The sequence below is a fragment of the Manacus candei genome, unplaced genomic scaffold (genome assembly GCF_025592945.1).
Source record: "Manacus candei isolate 608988 ecotype Guabito, Panama unplaced genomic scaffold, ASM2559294v1 h1tg000015l, whole genome shotgun sequence".
In the NCBI taxonomy this organism is placed as follows: domain Eukaryota; kingdom Metazoa; phylum Chordata; class Aves; order Passeriformes; family Pipridae; genus Manacus; species Manacus candei.
In genome coordinates, this window is record NW_026138063.1 from 9,865,409 (window position 1) to 9,889,948 (window position 24,540).

The following is a 24,540-nucleotide window of genomic DNA, read 5'->3' on the forward strand; positions in this document are numbered from 1 at the left end:
GTTAATGGGCATGTGATGGGATTCTTGGAGTTGTCCTGTGCAGGGCTAGGACTTGAGCTTGAGGATGTGAGTCCCTTCCCACTCAGGATATTCTATGATTCTACCAGCCAAGCCTCTCAGGCCAATCCTCCTGGGAAATGTCAAGAAATGGGGTGAAAGATGACATGGTGCTAGAAGTGATTTTAAACTCCATAGAAAAATGATCCATACAAATGACAAGCCAAAGGGGCAGAGCTCTGGCTGTGATGTGAGGGAGCAGGGAGGGAGCTGGAAGGGTTCAGATCCTCTCCAGGACACAGATCAGGAGCCGAAAGACTCTTGAGAGGGTATAAGAGCAAGGGTGGAAACGAGGGAATTGGGTTTTTTTCTGTCACGGAGGCCTGTAGGCTCATCCATGCCACGCTGTGAATAAAGTGTGCCTCTGCTAAAAATCCTTCAGCCAAGAGCAAAGTGCTTTTGGCTTTCAGTCTGCCAGTCCCTGAAGATCAAGTCATGGACCAGCATAGTAGGAGGGGGGAGCTTTCAAGGAATGAACATCAGAAATTATTAGGGAAACTGGTAGGGCTTATCCTGTGCCTCAGAGCCACCCACAGCAGGTCCCCAGGGTCCCGTTGTCCAGAGAAGGGATGCCAGAGAAGCACAGAGATGCAGGTGTTGGAATGCTGTTGTGACACTCTGGGCTTCAAAGCAAATTGGATGTAAAAAAACAGGCCCTGCACAGCAAGGGAACTCAGCCAGGGCTATAACAAGCCATTCAGTAATTTACTTAAGCCACACTTAGCTCCCATCTGCATAGGGAGGGAGAATTACCTCTTTAATCTCATCCTAACCAGGCCCTTCCCCACGGTTTGTGTTGGCCCAGACGTGCTGGAACAGTGGCCTTGGACAAGCAGTGCGTGGCCTCCTTTGTCTCAAGTCTTGTTAAAGCTCAGATCCCAGGCTGAAATAGAAATGGAAATATATGATTGTGAGCTATTTTTCATGGATTGGTTTTGCAACCTCTTGCTACAGCCTGTGGGTAAAAATCAGCTATAAGCCCCATGTAGGTCAGCCAGGAGGGCCTGTCCTGCGCAGAGAGATGTTAATCCATTTTATCTTTTAATGTTGGCATTATCTCTTGACTCACCCCATCTCTTCCCCTTGTGATTCTGCAGTCCAGGTCTCTTTTAGGCAGCAGATAATTCAACTAATTTCTCTGCACTGCCTGAGCAAAGAAACCATAAATCCAGAGTAACATCCCCAAGCAGTGGAGTCGTGAACCCCCAGATTTTGAGAACACTTGGCCTCACCAAGGAGAGGGCTGACAGGGAAAGTACTTTTGTGTTTAAGTTTTCCTTTCACAAATGAGGTGGTTTAAATCAAAAACTCTTGTGAAAAGAATTCGTGCACTAGACTAAATTAAGCTGCTAGGATTAGGACCTGGTTCCTAAAGTGTCTGTAATAATTTTACTTCCCAACAACTTATAGCAAAATAAAATCAACTGTTGGCACCATGGCATTATAGGAGCAGGAGCAAAGGCACCTGCACATGACTGAATGGCCAGTAGCCCTAGGGGAAAGCTTGGCTACATAAATGCTGACATCATCCCAGATGCAGTTTATTCCTCATCTGTGTGTGCTTCCCCCATGCTTCATCCATTCATCCTCATTCCTTCCAGCCTTGTAACCCCTGAAGCTGCCAGCACACACCTCCAGAACATGGAGTGATAGGAGCTGTCAAACTCTCTGCATTTCCCAGGATCCAGACACTCAGCTGCTCGCTGGACTCTCATCTCACACCTTGGCAAGGCAAAGAGTGATGTCTGGGTGGTTGCATGTGTGTGGTTGTACAACCTCTTCCATCAAGTGTGGGGTGAGATGAAGCCCCAGTTAATTACACTATCCCCCAGTTATGCTGCTCTGCAGAAACACCACCTTGTGTACCTGCACCTTGAGAGAGCAGCTGCTGGGGAAGCAGAAAGCAGGCTGGAGATGCCTTCTCACCTGCAAGGGCAGCTCAGGAACTGCTACACCTGCCAGAGACATGAAAGCAAAGGGGAAGTTTTCAGTTCAGAGTGGCACCAAGGGATGGTGAGACTTGCAGCAACCTTCTTGCAAATATTGTTAAGATTGCAAAGATGGTTAAGACAAGTGCTGTTTGCGTTAATGCAGCCCAAGGATTTTGCAAGGAGATCCCAGGGTTTCTGTCACTCTGAGTTGTGCTGTCACATGTTCCACTGCTGCTCCTGCCTGCAGTAGTCACAAGAGCTTCACACTTCAGCCATGAGCTCTTTAGTGATTTTCAGAAGTTCAAAAATGAGAGGCCTGTGCTTCCCTACATAGCAAGGCAAACTTGGGAATTCTGAGACTTGGCCAGAAAACACAAAGGTTCCAACTCAAAATTCCAGGAACACTCCTACCCCTGTGGTACAGAAGCCCTTCAACACTGCAAGAGTTCCTCACCTCAAGATCCATTTAGCCTCAGCTCCTTCATCTCTGAGGAGCCTGAACAGAAGCAGGATTGAGTTCCTTATGTCTTGTGTAATCCAGCATGTCCTACTTCCTTCCACCTGGCAGGCTCTTCTTCCCCACACAACCATTTGTTTCTGCCATCTTCAAGTCTGCTTTTTTCTCACTTATCTTTTATCTTCACCAGGCTTTTCTCCCCAGTGGCCTTTTGTCCCTTCTCCTTAGACAGCATGCCATTCCACAGCTTAGGTAAAACCCAGGAAAGACTCTTTAATACAAGATAGATATATATTAGTATAGGGCACCCCTGGCTCTCAGCCCAGACTCAAAATGATCCCTTCATACACTTTCAACCGGTGGTGTGGAACTGAGCATGAATCACACGCATCATGGAAATAAATTATGCCTATTTTTATTAAGGTCTCTTATTGGTGATACTGGCAGTGGCCTTGTCCTTATGCATTAAACACAGCCTTTATTAATGTTCACATTCTCCACTTTTGTACAGTGGCTGATTTGGAAGCAAGTCAAGCCATGAGTGAGTGTATTGATGTCACCCTGAATGTTCACTGGTCCTGTTTTGAACCTGGATTACAACTGCTGCCTTCATCATGACTTAATGCTTTGTATCAGTTGCGCTCAGATTGTTAACAGAAGGGTTAATTTGTTCACATTAAAGAACAGCCTGTCTCCTGGGATGTGCTAAAAAACCTGAGACTTTCCCCCACAAATGACTCTGCAACAAAACCATAAAGGCCATAAAGATGATTAGGGGGCTGGAGCACCTCTCCTATGAGGAAAGGCTGAGAGAATTTGCATTGTTCAGCCTGGAGAAGGCTTCAGGGTGACCTTATTGAGGCCTTTCAGTACCTGAAGGGGTCCTATAAGAAAGCTGGAGAGGGACTTTTTGCAAAGACATGTAGAGACAGGACAAGGGGAATGGCTCCAAATTGACAGAGAGCAGGTTTCGATTAAATAAGAAATCCTTTACTATGAGGGTGGTAAGGCAATGGTACAGGTTGGCCAGATGTGGATGCCTCATCCCTGGAAGTGTTCAAGGCCAGGCTGGATGAGGCAGGTTCTAGTGGAAGGTGCCCCTGCCCACGGCAGAGAGGTGGAACCGGATGGTATTTTAGCCCCTTCCAACCCCAACCATTCTGTGATTCAAATTTCTGCAGCACAAAGAAGGCTGCCATTGTTCCAAGGGAAGCATACTATTTATTTTAAACCTTCTCTATAACGCTGGTCCCGTTGGCTCCAGCCTCAGGACGCGCAGAATCACAGAACTGTTGGGGTTTGGGAGGACCCTCTGGAGATCACTCAGTCAAGGCACGGTACCCTGGAGCTCGTGACAGGGGAACTCGTCCACGTGGGGTTTGAACGTCTCCACCAGAAGCCGCTCTGGGTCTGAGCGCCGGGGTCCCCGGCACCACCCGGACTCAAGGCTGGAGCTCCGCCGAGCAGCCCCAGGGTCCCACCACCCCTCAGCACAAGCGCCAGCACAGCTCCAGCGGCTCGGGGACGTTCAGCCGCCGCCGGGCGGGCAGTGACCAGGCCCGCGGTGACTTCTCGCCCCACCGAGGTCTCCAGGGCATCGACCGACCCCCCCGCTCCCCGGCACGGCACGGAACGGCCCGTCCTCCGGCGGCTCCACCGCGGCGCCCTCGGGCCCTGCCGAAGCATCCCGGCCACCGCTGCGCACCCACCCCTGAATGCGGGAGGGCACTGCCTGATTGGCCGGCCGCGCTGTCACTCCGGTGCCAGAAGGCGGGGCGAAGAGCGAACGGCAGCGGGTGATTGGCCATGGCGGCGGCGGGCGGCCGCTGGGGTTGGCTGCGCCGGGCAGTGGCGGGTGCGCGGGAGGGAGGGGCGGGGGGTCCTGAGGCGCCGCTGTCACCGCCGCGCTCCCGCCAGGCCCGGCCCAGCCCCGTCCGCCCGCCCGCGGCGCGGCAGGACCATGTCGGCCACGGACGAGCGGGCCAAGGAGATCCTCCGCGGCTTCAAGCTGTATCCTCCGCGCGGGGGGCCGCGAGGCGGGGCGGGGGGCGCCGGGAATCGCCGCCCCGCTGTGGCGAGGGCCCCGGGGCGGGAGGCGGGTTGCCATGGAAACGCAGTGGTTCTCAATGGCGTCCGCCCGGCGGCGGAGGGGGTTGGGGGGTCCCGCAGGACTGGGACCGGCCCTGGGCCGGCTGGGGAGCGGGGGCGGGGAAGGAGCCCCCGGAGGCCGGGCTGGGGTCCCGTCCCTGCCCCGGGGGGCGGAGGGCTGGGGGGTCCCCGCGGCAAAGTCCGCACCGCCGTAGCGGCGACGGCCACCGCCCCCCCGGCCCTCACCCCGGGCTGACAGGGCTGGGCCGGGGGCGGCGGCCCCGGGCAGCGGGAGCCCCCCGCCCGCAGCCAGGACAGCTTTACAGAGGGCAGGTGGAGTAGCTCTGCGCCAGGAGGATCTGATCCCTTCCCTCTTAAGCACCTCTGTCTGGAAAGGAAATACCTGGTCGTCAGGTCCAGGAGCAACTAAACGCCTTGTTCGTTGTCATACCGTGAGGTACTGGCACATGTGTTGGTCGTGCAGTGTCTTTTATTGCTAACGCTGACGTATTCTAGGTGTTAATGCCTTTCTGTGCAGCTCGTTTTGAAACTTTTCATGTCGTGGCTTTCAAAAAGCATTCTCATTTTATGTCTATGTTATCTGAATATGAATTTAATGCTGGTGAAGTGAGAGAGATCTGAGCTTGGAAGAGGAGCGAGAGCCTGTGTGCACCTTTCCAACCCGGGATTTCAGTGAAGTGGAGAAAGGCTCAACCTAAAGGCCCATGTTCAAACTAAGGGTGGAAGATTATTTTATATGTGGTATATTTTACTGTAGTAAATTCTTCTAACCTTAGAAGGCAAAGGCAAGCTTGCTAGCTTGACCTTTAGGCACAAGAAAATTGTTATGAATTGGTTGGTTTGTATTTTCTTTTTTACAGTGAAAAGGACAGAAGTGGAGGGAACATCCTCTTGATCTAAACCTATTATTTCTAAACAGGGTGGTGGTTTTTTTTGTTCAGCGAGATGTTCATAATCTCTATGCCAGCTGTAGCAGGATCTGATTTTCTAGGTTGGATTTAGGCAGATAGCTGTTATCAAACTATAAGCAGATGCTTTTCTTAACTTTTTATAGAATCACTGCAGTCTCCCCCAGCTGTTACTGCTGCATCTGGTTCCTTTGCTTCTGCGCTGCCACTATTGGCAGCTCTTTGTATTTATGAAGATGCAGTTTTTTAGCTGTCAAAACATAAATTAAAAACCTTTTGTGCTGGCAATTAGGAGAAGAATAAGCTTCTGACAAGACCAGACTAAGCTGTCGGTGGAAGTGAGGAGTGCCTGGAAAGTTAAGCCTGGGGAACAAACTTTGCATGCTTTTTGCATGTGTTTGTACATAGTCTTTGGTGGACAGCAGAATTTGCATCAAGGCCTTTGTCCAATTTTGGATTAAATAACCCTTTTTGTTGTTTGTTGGCTTAAGCAGAAAATGCATTTTGGTCTTTGAGAGGAAGGATTTTAGACAACAAACTTCTATGATATCAAACAGCCGTAGTGTGGACAAGAAGCTTTATTAGAAGTACTCTGTAGTCTCTGTTGAATTGTCTCAAGTTTCATCTTCCTTTGCTTGTCCTTGCAAAAAAATTGATTTTACTTCTGACAGGACAGTTTTAGGCACAACCTTGACATGTTTCTCCAAAAACATGCTAGAGTACTTTGATAGTTGCCACAGGGCCATGTAGTACAAAGTCTTACAAACAGGAAAGTTTGGAGAAGCATTTCATAACTGGAACTTTTAGCGAGTTGAAACAGTTGAAAACATCTATGTATGCCTTTGGTAATCCAGAAGAGTGGCTGAACAGACATTCCTCATTTATGAGGAAGCCTTGAGACACCACACCATCCCCACAGGAAACTGCTCATGCCCAGCTGTGGCTCCCTGTAAGGCAGACAGCAGCTCAGACTTCCCCTTCCCTGTCCGAGAGCAGGCCTGTGTGCCGGGGATCATGGCATTTTAGAGGTGCTTTATCTTCCACCCACCCCACTGCTGTGTGCACTGATTTAATTAATAGAAAGGAAGAGAGACGTGTTCTGAAATACTGTTAAGTTCATACTTTGAGTACTTGAAAACTTTTTCCTCCGGTCCCAAGAGGGAGGGAGTTCAACTCTACCAACTTAAGCACAGCCTGCAATCTTGGTACTTCCAACTGAACTTGCTTTTAGCACAAGAAACGAGCACAGCATTGCCCCCAGGGGCTGTGTGCATTGGATTCCTTGTGTTTCAGTTGCTAGGGCAGAAAGCATCATTGAGGAAGCAGGCTCCCAAAATACTTGCTAACTTTAACACAGGAACAGGCACTCTAGCTGGAAGTCCAGCTCACATTGAGTAATCAGAGTTTCCTCAAACAATTCTGTTTACTTGTGGTTCCTGAGAAGAGGTTAATTACAAGCTTTCCAACTGATTGGGACATGCTGCTGTGGAAATTAAATCGTAGCCCAAATCCACCCTCTAATTTCAATGCAAAGATAGGTTTTCCTTCCTCTATGACACTAGTGCAGAAACATGTTGTGGCTAATGTCCCAAAATTCAAGCCAGAAACATTTGCTCCCTCTTTTAATGGATTTTGCTATTCTAAAAATATTAAAAGCAAAGGAAAAAATATTTGATGCTCACCTGCAAATGAGGATATTGTACCTAATTACACTTGTCCTAAGAATTTTTATGGCACCAGTTAAAACTGAACACTGACAGTCCAGTAAGTGTGGTGCAGAAAAATACTGATAGCAGGCAGCAAACACTTGTCACTTCTTCAGATACAGTATTTGTTAACAGAGCTTGTGTGTTCATCAGCTCCCTGTTCTGAAGGCACTCACCTGAACAACAGTTGTTACACCCAACAGAATATCTACAGGTAGTTTAGTACTATGAAAATGCAGTCGTGGTTTGGCTTATAAGCAGCATCAGTTCACTTGGTAACTGAAGTTCCATTCCTGTGAAGTATTAGCCAAGTCTTATTTCTGCAAGTATTTATGCACGTCTGGTCCTGTGATCTCAACTGCATGAAATTAGATTATGCCTCTTTTCTCCAGAAGATGGGACAGTTACTCTGTCAAGCTACAGAACAGCATTTTACTTGACCCTCACTTACCCTTTCAACACATTCTTCAGATCTCAGGCTGTCATTTTATCTGTAGAGTTAGTGTGTGCTATTAAATGTACGTATTTAGCATCTTTTATCATAAGATAAACTTTCTTTATCATAAGAAAGTTACTCCAGTGATGTACTTTCCTAACAGGCAAAACTCAGGGTTGTTGGTTTTTGATGGCTTCCCCCCAACAACTCCCTTGACAGTTTGTGGGTTGCCTGTGTACCTTTGTTCTGAGATGAACTAGCACAAAAAATTTTTTTTCTATGCACTTAAGCTCACTAGAATGAGGACACTGTAGACAGTTGTCCTGTTTAATTTGGTCTGCCAGCATTTGGAAAGCATCCACGCTGTAGATTAGAAATATCCAGTCATGGCTTGCAACAGCAGATTCACATCCAACTCTTGAGGGACCACAGTCCAGCTTCTTTATGCACTTCTTTCTGTGGTGTTTCAGCCAGAACAGGAAAGAGGAGAAAACCCAAAGGACTCAGTTGTTTCTCACAGCATGGTTATATAGTGCCATGTCTTACCTCTCAACATATGAGTAAGCACATCCGCTTTCTATTTTAAATCTTACAAGTCAAACAAGATATCACCTATTTTATTTGCTTCTGTACAGGGAAGTCTCATCAGAATTGGATCTTCATACTATTACTTGCCCTGTAAATATTTATTAGTTTTTAAGATAAGTTTTTCCATGAACTTGCATTTAAGGCCGTGCAGTCTATCTTACTGTCCTTCAGAAGTCTCCTGAAACAAATTAATATGGTGAACATAAACATGAAGAGACGACATTAACTATAGGTCAGAACAATTACAGGGTTATGAAACCAGTGCTTGTGGTCAGTGTAAACATACACTTGGGCACTCCAACATTTGTAGGCAAGACTTCATGTGTCAAAGTCTGGCCCACTTTCTGCAGTCCTCAAAGTTCCCTGTGCAACATCCTCCTAGCTCGCAGTACCTTTTTCCAGTCTTCTCACCATTGTTTTTCTGTCTAGGAAATCTTTCTAGCAGAGCATTACCCTCTTAAAAAGATGGATAGAGCTGTAGTGAAAATACAGTTACACCAGAAACCATTAAAAGCATCTATGAACTCTATAGTACTCTGCAGACAGAGATTTCCAACTTCTGCCTGTTCTTCTGTACACACAGGAACTGTCCATCAATTCCTAGAATAGTCACTGAAGTTTTGGACTAGTTTGATGCAGCTTTCTGAAGTTGAGAAATTTAAGTGGAAGCCACAACAAATTGAGTTTCCAATTTCCCTGTTAGACTGGTAGATCTTTAGCTGCTTATTCACTTGAAATGCTTATCTGTTGCAGTGTTTACAAAACTAACAAGGTAGCAGCTTTAATTGGCTCAAAGATTTCCCTTTGTTTTGAGATTTCTTCTGTGCACTTCCTCAGATCTCACTCTGTTTAGACTTCTTGCAGTGGAATAGAAAGATGAACCCCCAAATTCATGGGTTACAAGGAGACACTGGCCAGCTAAAATAAGGAACAGAACTGTTTGGAAGCTGGGCCGTATGTTCTGTAGAGAGCCAAAGCAGAACTCGCTTCTTGCTTTTGATTATGCAGTTCTAAAACAGTCTGGAAAACATGAGTTTGTGCTTCCCCATCCATATTTCTGGTTTTTAGAACCGTCTTACTCTCTACAAAACTTTTAATACTTTACAAGCAAGAGTTGTCAACGTTCCCAGTTAGTCTGACTGCAGAACAAGTTCCCACCGTGGCAGCACTGAGAGGTCTTTGTTTCAGAGGCCAGAGTTTCACACAGAAACTTTAGCCAGGTTGTAGATGGTAGTTAAGTGTCACTGTGGTCAAGGTACCTTTCCCATATCAGAATTATTTCCAGCATTGACAGAAGTTCTGGAGTATGCAATGATTTATAGTTCTGGCATGCTAAACACACACTCCTAATGTGTCTTATGACTGAGTCATGAGGAACACCTGCAGACAAAACAGGAGCAGTTTCACAAGATTTGGTTTTACCTGGTTGGTTCCTCAGTGAACACCAAAAAAACTTCATGTCTTCCCCTTGTTAACTTTCATTTGAAAAACTATAAATATTTAACTACACTTAACCTGTGATTTGCATTAACCTGATATCTTACTGAGCTACAGTCAGTTGTCTACATGTCAGATATAACACAATACTCGTGTTGTGTTGGAAGTGGGGCTTTTGTGCCTTTGCCATTGGAAGGGGCATAGAGAGCTCCACTGCCACAGGACACAAAGGGGCTGCCAAGTGCTACATAGAATACATCTGATGTCACCTTGAAAGTGTAAGTTGACATTGGTGTTCAGGTTTTTCTTTTCAATCAGCAATATTGCTCTAGCAATTTGTAGTTAGAATTTTATTTCTAAAATTTATTCTTTCATCTCTCCAAAGCCTTCCCATCCGGCATTTCGCTGGAATTATGGTTTCAGTATTTTTTATTGCTTCCTTGGTGCCAACCTAATGAAGTACTTAAAATAATGTGGTTGTCATTAGCAAAATTATTTTCCCTTATTTCCTATATATCATATTAAGATATCAGTTACTCTTTGCACTCTTGAAAGTCATTGGTGCCTTATGCTTCAGCTGTTGTTACAGTATTTGAATTTCCACAGAGCAGAAGATAGTAATTCAATCCATCAAGTGAGAACTGATAGAGCTTCTTCCATGCCCCCCCACCCCCTGCATTTTCACAGTGAACATGTGGGAAAAAAGCCAAGCCTACACAGATGTAGACAAGCAGGGGAGGTATCCAAAAAATCCTCAGATTAAACAGATACAGTTCAGAGCTGGGTTTTTTGTATAGACATCTGATGTGTCTCCTGTGTCTCTGAAAAAAAAAACCAACAGCCTGAGTATGGAAGCCGATTTGACTTATTTTTACACGTTTATCTCTGAATTTAAGTTGATCCAGAAAAAATATTGAGTCAAAATTTTACAGGCAGAGTTTTTAAAATTTAGTTATTTAAGCCCATAAAGGATGACATTTGCACATCTGTTGCTCTCACGTCCTAAACATCATGTGTTTATTCCTGCTGTGCAATAAACTACAGTGGCAAGCACTGAATACTAAAAACCATTCTCAGGTGTTGCCTTTTTACCCTGAGACTGCGTCAGGAGCATCACAGAAACAAGAGGTTTGTCATCTCCGTAGCATCACTCCCAGAGCAGTTTGAGGGAATATCCCCATGCACTTGTTGGGCATTGTCCTGAGGCTTCCAAAGCTGTTTGGCCTCATGTCCAGGTAGACACAATAGGACTGTTTGGAGGCTTTGTCTAGAAGACACCTGACAGCAGCCGAGGTTCTCATAGGAACCAGAGCTCAACTGCATATTGCTAAATCCTAATTGACAGCCAGGATTTTCAGTTGTGATTATTAACTTGAGATTCCATTGTCACATTTCTCCTGAACAGAGTTCTCACTGTGACAGAAATGTTCTGTGTAGAAGAGACTTAAGGGAAACAATATCAGATTAGTTCAGCCATGAGTGAGCCTTTGAATTGATTATGATCATGACTGGGAGAATGGTAGACTTAGGTAAAAAGAGAAAGGAAAATATTTTTTTATTTTCAGTCAGCCTTTGGGATAGCAGTGCACAAAAGCAGTGTTATTAAATTTATCCACTTCTGTATTGAAAGGAGTGCATAACTAACTAGGAGCAATGGTTTTCCATTAGGGAGACTGAGAGTGCAGGGCATAATAGTGGATAATTCTATAGAGGAGTATTTATATGTTCAGTCTGTACATAACCCTCATCTAGTCTGTAGGGAGTCAGAAGCTCATTTGGTCCTTGGGACAGCTGATTACATCCATCTTTTCATATTGATCAAGAAAATGGGGAGGATCATACAATTCACTCACCGATGACTGCACATCCCACCTAAGCAGATTGCCTGCCTGCCTCTTTCTTCCTCTCTTCAGGTGACTTAAATTAAGCCTTTTCAAAAGGAAGGTTACACGTGCCCGGAACCAAGAAATAATCTGATGTTTTAAGTGTCAGAAATTGCTGATCAGGGACAGCCTGCTGAGGAAGCAGAGAGTTATGTCAAGTCACTTCGGTTTTGAAAGTCAAAGGAAATTCTATTTTGGGAGGCAGTGGAAAAACTGGCTATTTGCATTGCTTTAAATAAAAATTCTGTGTATGGGAAAATGCTTAAAGAAACCCTCTCTAAGGGGGATCCCATTTTCATTCATATATTGGCACAGACTGTTGCTAACTGTCATTAAAGGGAGTTCTGCAACACCCTCAACTGCTCTTTGAGGAAGAGTTTTGCAGAGAGAGAGGGGTCTAGAAGAACAACCATTGTACCCATTAATGTACCTCCACGTGGGGGAACAGACCAACCTATCTGGAAATGGGACACCGGGAAATACCTGCCAGCCTTTAACAGGGGGGATCTTCTGAAGGTACTTTAGACATTTGACTTCAGTTGAAGTTTGTAGGGTAGACTCTTCAGTGCTTTACAATACTTGCCTGTCAATCACAGTCCAACTTAAGACTTCACTGTTTCTCTAGTAAAGTTACTTCCTTTCCCAGAAGCTGAAATAAAGAGGTGAAAAATCCTTCTCTTTGTTATTTTGCTTGAACCTTATTAGCCTTTAAGTGCCATTTTAAAAAAATCTCAGTCCAGGAAGTGGTATGTTGCTTCTGAGCAAAGAGGACATCCAAAAAATATCTGCTGTTACATTCTTCTTGATGCAGGCTCCTGTCATAGCAGCTGTGCAGGGCACAGGTTACCATCCCCAGTTACCTCATTTTCAGATTTACTGGTCGAGCTGTTGTGACAAGTTACTGCCCAGTCACCAGGCAAAGTCACCAACAGGGTCTGGGGCCATGCAGCAAGTAACATTAGAGATCTGTTCTCCTGCAGCTCTTGATGAACCAGACATAGGAAATCACTGGCTAAAAAGCCTGTGCAGCCTTGGAGAGCAAACACGTTACTTTTTAAATACTCCTTCCAGAAAGAGACACAGAAGCCAGTAAGTTTTCCAGTCTAGTTTGGGCTGTTCATTTATGGCACCCTCATTAATCCACAAGGAATCATTACAGTTACACTGTTGCCATAAAAAGCGGTATTTAAACAGCTCTAGAAAGGAATTATTTTATACACTTCCTCCTGTAATTCCTTCAAGGGGAACTGCATTGTAGTACTACCACACTGATCTTAAGCTTTATTTTCATAGTAGGGAAGAAAAACTGCTTCCCTGGTTCTCCGAGCGTCTTCGATTCTGCCACTGAATTTCTCCTCTGAATTTTAAACAAAACAAAAATACTCCCATAAACCTATAGATGTATTTTAAAGTTGCCTGAACCGAAGTACCACTTGGCAAAACAAAGGCAAAGATTGCCCCAAACCAGTTGTAAGCTTACCTCTTCAAGGTCTGTTTCTCAGAGAGGAAGAGCAAAGCTCCCTCTCACCACTGGCAATCCCCCCCCGACCACCTTCTCCCCATCTGTACAAATCAGAGGTGAGGCATTAACCAGGCAGTTGTAGCACAGACCTCTATTCCTGTAAGGCTTCCAGCCATGCTGCCCTTGTTAAGGTTCTCATTTAGATTCAGCCCTGCCTGTGGCCACCTGAAAATCTTTCACAGTTCACAAGGTCTCTTGCGTTTGTGTGCGCTGATAAAACAGTTCTTGTTTTCCTGCTTAATAACGTTGTCTGCAACTAGTGTTGCCAGTTCTGAAATAGTAAATGCAGTGACTGAGGCAATGGAATGTTTGGAAAGGTGCAAATTCAAATTGAAAAATGCTACATTTTAGTGTAGGTACACCTGTTAAGGGTGCAGATAATGCTGATTATGGCATTTCTGAGCTTTTTGTATATAACCTCTCCACCTCAGCATTCACCTTAACATAAATGCTTATAAAGTTCACACTTTGAAACACCAAAAGAATATTTTATAAACAATAATATTTCTATCAGCTGTGTGTAACTCTAGCTTTTCAATAACTATTTTTTTATTATTTTCTTATTATTAATACCTGTATTGAAAGAATCAACTTATGAACTACAGCTAATTGTGTTTCTACATGCTGTTCTTTTTCACAGCAGAAATAAGATATTCCATTGCTTGAGCTGAAAAATATATTAATAGATTTTGATTAAAATTATAAAAATCTGATTTAATATACTCTGAAAATTTAGCAGCTACAAGCTTGTTAAAATAATAAAATTTAAAACTTAGTATAAACATTACCATAGATTTTATTAACAATGAAAGCTATAAGAGCTGCTTGGAAGCAGTGCAGAGGAACAGAGGTCATTGATTTTTTTGTCATTTCAGTGGAGGTTTCATTACTGTGTCCCCACAGTAATGTTTTTCATCTGAATTCCAGTGCATGCTAAAGCAGAGGGATGCTGGTTTGGGCACAGACTCTCCATCTTCGAGGGTCATGGTGATCACAGTCACATGCTCAGAGTTTCAGATCAATATATTTCACATTAGTAAATCTGTAGAGGTTGATTAAAGTGCAGCATTCAGAACAAAATAATGGTATTTTACCTATTCTCAACTAGTTTGAAACTGAATCGTTTCCTTGTACTTTCCGTGTTTTGCTGTACTGCATTTCCAAAAAACTCACTCTCTTTTCAAACTGCCATACTGTTGAACACTGTAAAATGTTGGGATGGTAAATTGTCAAATCCCTAATCCAACTGCAAATTGAAGCACTTCTCATATTTGAGTAGGTTCCTAAAAAAAGCACAATAATTCTGATATGGAGTCCTTGTTTTTGAGAGTTCTGCTTCAATCTGCATAAATCCCCCTTTATTCCTCCTCTCTGCCTCCGCTTTCAGCAGCCTCGGGTCCATTTACAAGATTAGTTTCCTCGTGCAGCTGCCAATCATTTCCTCCTGGCTGTATTTTCATTTTGTTTTGATTCTCCACTTGGTCTGTATTCTCTAAGTTTTCCTCCCTTCCTTAAAAGAGACAAGATGATGAACTTGTTTTCCTCGAATAATCTTAGTCCTGTCAGTTTTAAGTGGAAAACCAAAAATTGTTTGATCTGTATTGCAGCATGTGGTCCTGCCTGCATAGTACTCCAGAGATATAACTACTTCAGATCCATTACTCAGATCCATGACTTTTTTCCCTCTTATCCCTTTGATAACTTCGTCTGATTCTCACTGTGGTCTTCTCCTGTGAGTGTAGAGGACCACTGATATCCACCTAAGTATTCACACCTTTACTGACTCCCTCAGCTTGGCATTCAGGGTGTTCACAGTAATTTTGTGCCAGCTGGTGCCTGGAAAAATAACTTGCATTGTGGATGCTCTTCTTGTTTAATCCAGGAGCCCCTGGCTGTGAGGGCTGTACAGTTTGCAAGGGTTAAGAATACCCACTTCTCATGCACACACAGCCCAAGTTAAAAAAAAACAACAAACAAAACTGAAGTATTTGTAGCTCCAGTGAAATACAGGCCAGTACTATCCACAGGGATTGCGCATCCAAGGAACCGTTTAAGTTAATGCCAGGAAAACAGTGACTTGTTCCCCGGCTGTGCCATGTCAGCAAATAGGAGATTGGCATTTGTCATTGTGGACTTAATGAAAGTGCTTGTTGTAGCTGTTTCTCTGGCTGATTTGAATTTTTATTTTGTTTATTAGGTGTAGAGTGTGAGTGCCAGGGCAAAATGCTGTTTTATATCAAATCTCAATAAGATTAAAACCCCTTGCGGTTCTCTAATTAATTTCAAGGATACTGAGTTGCTTTCCCAGAGAACTTGTGGTGATCTGTAGATGTGTCCCAGGTTACAGAACAGCTCTGGATTGAAACAGCAAGGGATGTGCTCTGTGTGAGATATTGTGGGGCAGTTAAAGGTGCAGATGTTCAAACAAGGCATCAGGTGCTTTGAGTGAACCACCTTTAGTAGAACAGAGTGACTTCTGCTTTCCCAGCTCCAGCGTCACATCCCTGCTGGAGCAGGTCTGCTGAGCACACCTGTGAGACTGAACAAAGCAGCAGGTCTGTGTTCAGCCAGTATTTCCTCTGCTGCAATAGTTAGTTTTCACTCTTGTCATAAACACAAATCCTTACAGACTAATTAACAGACCTACTGCAGCAGTAGCACTTGTTCCCCGAAGGCTGCAAGTGGCATTTGCTTTCAAAACTACATAAAGAGGATCTTCTCAGGATTTCATTCATTTTTGTCTTTTTTTAGCATTACTTGTGAGAGAGGGCATATGAGTCCACCTGGAAAAGGAAGTTCAATTGTCTGGCCTATTTTTCTGAATAGCACACAGAGCTGTAATCCCACCCTGAGGGAATACACAGCATCTTTATGCCAACTGGCTTGGTCAATATGGAGCTTGTTGGTGCCAGTTTTTGAACAGATGTAGCTACACAGTGTAAATGTACTGCCCTGAGATAAAGCACTGTGTGTACTGTTCTTCCCCAGTGTCACAGAAGAGGTGGCTGTGTTGTTGCAAAAAGCTCTAGTCTAGATAACCCACATGGTTTATATACTTAAAATTTACTCCAGTTTAACTATTTCTGCTTGATTTCCCACCGTGCATACCGTTGTCCCTGGATGAGTGTGTCCAGTTCCAAGTTACTTCAGACCTTTGGAACTGGACTGTCTGATGCAGAGTAAAAACATTCAGGCAGAAGTTAAGTAAGGAATAGTTAGCTCAACTCTAAATTCACTCTGTGCATTTGTCTGGATTGACTCCCATGCACTGACAAACTCCTAGTTAATTCAGTTGCCAGAGAAAGGTACTGTTTAAAAGTTAACATTGTGTTGATAAGGGGTTTTCAGGCAGAATCAGTGTGTGAATGCAGAGAAATCCAGTGCCTGACCTTTTGTTTGTACCTTCTCTTGAGACTGCTAGCAAGAATCTTTAAGTGCTCCTGTTGCAGTTGATTTTGGTGGTGTGTGAACACCTGCCTATTAACAATTAGAATAAAACTCACGAGCTCATTTCCTGGAAGGCGGGAGCGATCAGACGTAATTACTGCAGGCTTTATTGATCTGATGGGGATTTGGAGGGCCAGCAGACAGCCTCAGGTTTCCATGGCTAAATAAAAATCCCTGAGTCTCTGAAGTCCTTTGCACAAATGAATTCCTCCCCTTTTACAGACCTCTCTGAAATCGAGACATGTCTGTCTGAAGACTGAGCTACAGATTTTCCCCGAAAGTTTTTGCAAATGGTCTTTTTTCAGTAGTGATTTTTTTACTTTGTTCTGTATAGGTGGAAGCCTCACTTGACAGTAACACTGAAATCTCCCCTGACCTAGTTTCTGTTCTCGGCAGCACAAGTTAAAGTATGCTTTTGAACACAGTTTTGTTTCTGCTCTTTCCCAATTCCCTGGAACAGCAAGAGACAAAAGCAAAAGCCAAACAAAAGCAACTTTATCAGAAACATAAAAAGTCAAGGGCAGGACTTTCTCTCTGGGGACTACTTATTTGTCCCTTATACAAAAGAGGTGGGTGAACAGCTCTTCATATGAAAGATGCCTGCTTTCATGTACCAAACATTCACCATTTGTGTCAGATTGCTGGAGAACAACAAGCTACCACTCGAGTTCCTTAAAATTTTGGCTCTTGAAGACTTTTGTGGTAGCTGCAGTAGCTTGTATATCAAGAGTTAAGGGTATCTGCCCTCCTGTGCATGAGAGGGGTGTTTTAAGGGCCAGCTCAGAACAGGATCTCTCCCCAGTAATAGTACCGTGCTTGTAGCCTCTTCCAGTCTTTGGGCAGAAGTAAGAAGTCTTTCAAATGTGCAAAATCTCTACTCCTCAACTTTGCCCTGACCAGTCTTTCTGCTGTAGAAGATTTTAGAAAGTGACAGTCCCTCCCAGTTGCTAGATTTGATGTTCAAGGACCTGTGTCACAGTCCTTGCCAATATGGCTCTATGTTTCAACTCGTCATGTCAAACACAAAGTTTGGGATTTTTTTTTTTTTGTTTGGGTTTTGTTCATTAAACAATGAGGACTGAGAAAAAGGATTCCACTAAAAGATGGATTATATATTTATTCTTTGTGAAATATTTTTTACCAACAGAGATTACTATTAAATTTTTGAATAAACAGTATCCACCTGAGAGAGGTAACCAAGCTGGCCAGGACTGTGTCCTGCTAACACTCTAATCACCTAATTAGTGTTAATTTATGGCAGTACAGGAGTGGTTGACAGGAGGCTTTACAAACAGAGATGTCTGAGTAGTACATGCATCCCATATATGTGAACTATGTGGTGCTGATCTTTGGCATGGGCAGCAGTCCAAAGGAATGGTAGTATGAAGAACCAGATATTGTTGAACTGCTGGACATCCAGTGATGCTACTGTACTGTGCCTTTTTTATCCTTGGAAATGGAACAAATAACAGTTCTCTACAGAGAGGAAGCCCAGTGGAGTTGGTTGGAATTCAGGCACAAAGAATCCAGAAGAATTTTTGCACTATTGAGGATGAAAGCATAGTAAAATAGTGGGTTTTGAAATAGAGCTCTTTTGGATTAATAAGGGAATCCTTTATGCAAAATATTACTGTAATTGCAGGCTCATATTCTGATTGCCTTATCAGGGGAGATGCATCCTCAATGGCATCTTTGTTTGTCTTACAATGGAAAGAGATAGAAAATAAGCAATTAAAACAGTCATTGAAATGCCACAAATCTGAGCATTCAGCTATGCACTTCTAGCTAAGATTGTTGGTTAGTTTTTCTATTAAAAAAAATTGCTACTGTCTGTACTTGCTTTGTAGTGTGGCCAGACTACTGACAAGAGATAAATTTTCTCTTTTTGTTTCAACTGTGATCTTCTTTTCTCTCTTCCTTCTTCTCATCCTAACGCAGCCTCTTATGAATGTGCACATAGAAATGAGAGGTTAATTATCTCTGTTGTGTTCTTGGGATCCTTGTTATTCCAGTGAACCTTGTAAAGAAACACTAAAGAAACTGGTACTGCTAATTTCAAAAATAGGTGGACTTTTCTCTCAATGTATATCAGCTGATATTCTGGTAGTGAATAGTGTATTTATCGAGCTTTATGAAAATGAAAAACAAACCCCTTGGTCCCTAGCTTGTGGTCTAAGTGCCACCTAGGCATGGGCAAGTCCATCATTTAATTCATATCTCCCAGGAACAGAAAATCCCCTGGGGAAAATCAGCAGACATCTTTTATACAGCGATAAGGAAATATATTTTCGAAAGGAAATGGCTTGGGTTTATCCTGTAATACCTGCTCATAACAGCAGTCTAGTATTAGTGGAAGATTAACATTATTCAGTCATTTAAATGTCAAATCTCTATGGCAAACCAGCACAGATTTTGTGTTAAATCTCAAAGACTCTTGCTTTCTAGCTGTGTGTGTGTGTCTGTGTGTCGCTTAATCTCCCTGGCCAGTATAGAGGATGTTGTGATCTCCTCGTTAAAGACGTCACACTGAGAAGATTGGAGTAGAGGAATAAATAGAACAAGTGTTAGAAAACCAAGCAGCTCATCTTGGTTGAACTAAAATGCACTCCACACGAACTGCCTTCCCCATAGATTTGTTTCTCCTAAGTAAGATTCAGTTCCCATTTTGCAGAGTATCATGCCAGCTCGTTTGAGGTTCTTCTAAGTGTATTTGCATCCTTTTCTGAAATGTTTTACCTCTCTGTGTAACTCAGTAGCCAATATTTTTTACAAGTTATTCCTTTGGTGGAGATAACAGATAAGGGCAATGGCTCCCAGAGAGCAAAGAGGCTCAAAACTTCACTGCTGATGTTCAGTAGGGAGCTTGAGCACTTCTGGGCTGGCAGTCTGCAGGCCTGTCTTGTTGACCTTATCCTGTATTCCTGGCCTGTGCACTGGAGTTGATCTGGGCAGAGGCTGTGAGACCCATCCAGGCTGATTCTGTCTTTCCAGGTGCCAGAGATACAGTCACAGTGTCTCTGCTGACAGGTCTGCTCTTTAACCTGTGTGGAGCAATAGGGCTGTCAGATGTTCAGACACCCTTCACACATAGAGGAGATCCAACAAAACAAATACACATTTCTGCATGGCATTTTGTGAAAGGAAGGATGGCAGCCTGATGTTTAGGAGTTCGACTACTACAGGAAGATGTCTAAGATTTGAAAGATTTCCCACTGAAATGTTAAATTGTCTGTGATAACAGATTGCAAAAAAAGAATTAAGAGAAAAATGAGTCCTTGCCCATTCTCAGCTGGATCTGGTGCGGCTGGAACTACTGGAAACTTTTTCAAGCAAATTAAGGTAGGAAAAGCTTATTGCTGGAACTTACTGTTTTTTTCAGAAGTTTTTTATTCCAGGACTGTGCATAGACTTTGTCCTGCTCTGATCCCAAAAGATTCTGAAAGAATATAATAAAAAAAGGGAAACAAGGCAAGATGCAACAGGGTGGACATTTCCACACAGTGACTGCCTGCTTCCAGTCCAACTCTGGGAAGCTTCAATGGATATGGAAACAACTAATCCCAAAGTATAGTTCATTACAACACAGCATAAGGGAATATCTCAGTGTTATGAGTCCGTTTGTGGACCCTTGTAATAGAGCTGATCTGGTGGCATTCAGTTTGGAAGCACCACTCTGCCTAGCACAGAGAGTTCACTTTTAGTGTTTTAACCAGACAGCTTCAAGACTTGGCAATTTCTGTAAAATTTCATTACTTGACCCCTGACACCCTGTGTTCAAGGAATCTGAATCTGGAGTGAGGTGGTACCAGGCTGTTTGGACTTACTTTAGCAAAATATGTTTATATTGGTTCATCTCTTAGGAGTCCTTTAGACAGTCATCTCTGAATGTCATTCTGTGCAAAATGGATGGTCCCTTTGTACAAATGGAGCTTGCCTGTCCCTGCCAGCAGTGAACAACCGTAGCATTTGTCCCAAGACTTTGTCCTTTCAGATTTACTGCTGACTGCCTTTTGCAAAATTATTGCTGCAGTTCCCAGAGCTGGCAATTTTGAGGACAGTTTGAACACATGAAATGTATTCTGTGTTTCCACTCACTCACTGGGCTCCCCTTCACACCCAGTGAAATGCTGTGGAAGGAAAACGTGTATATTAGAGGATGTTAGAAACCTTGTGTCAGGGGCATCACTAATTTTTCAAGTGGTGGAGATTTTTTAACTAAGGTGGCTACTTGCTTTAAATGGGCAAAGAAACAACCTGTGTTATTAAGTGCGACCCATACATGGACTTCATTGAAGCAGTTTGAGCTCAAAATATACTTGAGTGTCCAGACTTGAAAAGGAAGAGGGAATGAAGCATTTTCACAGGAACTCTGGTTGAATTAGTATGAACCAAGACAGGAACAAATGTGGTATTTTCCCCCATGACTTTCCTATTTTATAGTTTTGGTGTTTTTATGTTGTCTTAAAGAACAAGAATATTATTGATAAGTTTCAGAGGTTTAAACATTTTTCTAGCTTAGAACCATTTTGCTTCTATTGTCAGAGCTAATACAGCCATTTTGCTGTCCTGCTTTAAAACACCATTTTAGACAGTAAAAAGTCCTTCTAATTCTGCAAGCAGTCCTCATTATTTCCTTCCTGCTCCTCACTTCCATTAGTAATGCTTGGCAGTGATTCAGAATCACCCTGCTTTTGAGACAAGGTGACTGAGAAACCACCAAAAGCAAGAGAAACACAGAGTGAAGGGAACCACTGGCACCCACCCCACAGCATGATTGCAGCAATCTGTGCTTCTGCAGTCACTCCAAGATACAGTAAGAGTTTCCATCAGCCAGGGAGCACAGTTCCTGGCTGCTTAAAGGGAGAGGCAGTTTGTCTGTTGAAGCACAAGTCTTGAAGCCAAACACCTCCTGAGACGTCTTTCCTTTTCTCTTACTGATTCATTGTGTGGCTGTGGGCAAGTCTTCCTGCTTATTTCGCAGTCTACAATGGGCAGTTATTAAAAAGCTACTTTGAGAACACGATTTGAAGTTTTTGAAGCACAGTGTAATGCTAGGAATGGTTTAAGTTATTAGTCACTGAGCTGTAGTGTATTGCTTATTCAGTGGGACATCCTGTCTCTAGTTAATTGACGGGTTTGCCTCCTATCTGGGGTAGCCCAAGGCAGATGACAGTGACAGTGTGAAGCTTTGCAAACAGGCAGCACAGTTCATGCAAAAGCCAAATCTCTCATCAATTTGCAATCTGCAGATCTGTGCTTAGAAGTACATGATATAGTAATACTTCTTATAAATTACATATTATTCTAAAATACATTGAACTGATAAATCAATGGATTATCAGAAGCAGTCTTTGGAGCTCAGTAGGCTGGTGTGCTAGAGAGCTCTGTGAGGAGAGACGTGAAGTGAAGGAGAGAAAAAAGAAATTAAACATTAATGGGGAAAAAAGCATGTAGTCACAAGATAAGCAGTGGCAGTTGGAAGTCATTGAGGCTTTTTGTGTTGTCAGTTGCTTATTTTACCAGGGGGACACTTTCAGCCCGAAATATTGCTTGGAGTTCAGAGGATGGATAAACGGAACAGCGGGGGGACCTGCTGATGCTCAGCTTTGCCATTCTCAATAAACATCACTTTGCTCAATAGAGAAATTATTGCAGAGGCCTTCGAGGAACAAAGGCATCGACTGGCCCCAAGCAGTGCTGATAAAACTGCCTCTTTAGAGCCTTTTAGGTTTGCTTTTTCTCCACTTTTCACACAAGGCTACAGGTCATTCAAGTGAAACTATATGAAAATGCCATCTAAGCAGCCATGTTTATCCCATTTAAAAATTTGATCAAAGAAGTCTTTGTTCCTCTGCTCAGGTCTGTGCCCTGTCAGTATGGGGAAGTGTGAGGATCCTTTTAGACATGTAAAAAAAAAATCCAATCCTCCAGTGTTGCAAAAATGACATGAGATGAAGCCAAGCTTTCTTTTATAAGCAAACCAATATAATGTATATTTTAAAACAACTGAATAATTGTATAAAATAAAGAGGCATATCAAGGTTTAAAATACCTAATTCCATTAAAACTAATTTTGTGACATGACTGTTGTGACATCCTGCATTTCAACTCTGTTAAAGAACAATAGGCCATAACAATTTACAGGGAGGTAAATTCCTCTGAGGGTTTCTGGTTGCAGCCTTATCTATGAAAATGAAGTTATTCACCAGAACCCCTAGATTATTTCCATGAAAATCCCTCTAGTTCACTTTTTGCTGAGAACCTTGAAATTTTACCATAATAGTTCATCTGTGATTAAATGATTGAATGTTCCAAAGTAGTTAAGACAAAATTTTTTCAATCACTGAATCACTTTCAGCATTCACTTGCAGAGAGGAAAATTGATGTGCTAAAATTAAAAAGTGGACAAACTTACTCCAAATTGGTTTGGGGGTTAAAGAATTTAACTTAATTTTAAGCATTCTGGATGTGGCTCCTCAAGCTGTCCTGTAACCTGTCTCACCTTTTGATACAGATGAGGCATCTTCTATAAGGAGGTTCCAGTGGGTTATGTTTCAATTGTATTTTCAGTTTCCCTTGTATATGTGCTGTGTCTATTAGCTTTCTCCTTAGTTAGATTTAGTTTTGTTCTTTCCACTGAGCTACAGGCAACCCACTTTAAAATTGTGTTCTGATAAAGCCCTATGGATTTTAAAGGTCACATTCTTTTCCTGGATGAATACATCATTCCCATTGATTCACCTGCTGTTACTGCAGACTCAGAGTATTACTGATGACATTAATTATGTTAATATTCAAAGGGCTCTTAGCATGAGCTCAGGCTTTTCTAACATGCTAATTTTTGAGATCCATTTAAAAATGCTGGGGAGACAGGGAGGAGTTGGCTGTTATTGCTTTGGAAAAGAGAATATCATTTTCTCTGTGCAATTCACGGTTCTAAGATGGTCCTGCAAGCAATGATGAGTTTTTCTAAGTTATTGATTGTTTTACTACCTAGGTTGTAAACCAATCTCCAGATGCAATCTTATGTTGTTTTTCCTGCTAAGGCATTGGTATAAAGGAATTCTGTCAAGGCTATTCAGAGAAGCCAAAGAAAAGCCTAAAAAACACAGGCAGCAGAAAGCAGCATAAAACCACTACATTGCTTCAGCTTGCTTTTATTTGGCACTATTTGGCACAAAATGGTTCTAGAAACCATTTTAACATCTATTTCTAGAGGAAACAAAGCATTTTCTAATGGTAGCAAACAAAGCACTTCCACAGATCTGGCGTGGATCAGTTTGCTCCCCCTGACAGGAACCCATCCCATAAGCCAGTGATTTGTGTGTAGATTTGATTTGGAGCTTATTCCCACTTTAATGTTGTATTCATTGTACCACAAATGCATTTTGGGATTTACTTTAAATTTTATTGTGAGGGATCTCAAATCTTAGGGTTTGTGGGGTTTTTTTTAGAGCTTAGGAGTGGTTAGTCTTTTTGGGTTGAGCTTAGTTCCCAGAGAAGTGCCTGGCATGTGCTCTGGAAGCCTTGTCTTGTGGCCTTTGCTGGATGTCAGGGTAACAGGGCAATTTCCTCATCTGCTGCAGGCAGGAGCTGTTCAGGAGTGTCACATGTTGCTTTTGTCTAAAGAAATCAAAGGTTGCTTGCAAATGCCTAAATTGGTTCCTAATACTCAGCAGTGACAAAAATTGCTGGAATTTCTAAGAGTTAAGCTTTTACAACACTGGACTCATCTGGACAGAGATATAAGCCTTGAAGCAATAGTGTCTACATCCCTTGTTCAACTGTTTGCAAACTACTGTAATTTATTCTTTTTTTACCTTTTCCCCTCCTGATGACCCTTAGCTTCATCTACAGACATTAAGTCTGTAACTCCTTCCTTCAAAATGTACATCCATTTGTTTCTTGCTCCTTTCGTTTGAGGAAGAGAGGAGAAGTTGGTGAAATGGAAGCCTGGCTTAGTTTGCAGAATTGCAAAACACATTCTCCCACCCTGCCTGCCCATCCCAGACACTTCTTCCAGATTCTAGGAGCTCTCCATCTTTATTGATTTTTACAA

At 42.9% G+C, this 24,540-nt stretch overlaps 1 protein-coding gene across 1 annotated transcript in view; it reads left to right on the plus strand.

Moving 5' to 3' along the window:
• Positions 1–4,317: 4,317 nt before the first annotated feature.
• Positions 4,318–24,540, plus strand: part of PDE6D (phosphodiesterase 6D) — a 33,244-nt gene continuing 13,021 nt past the window's right edge. Inside the window, exon 1 of the mRNA XM_051781672.1 lies at positions 4,318–4,455. Coding sequence (XP_051637632.1) covers positions 4,406–4,455 — 50 coding nt within the window. The 5' untranslated portion in view covers positions 4,318–4,405. The remainder of the gene's footprint in view (positions 4,456–24,540) is intronic.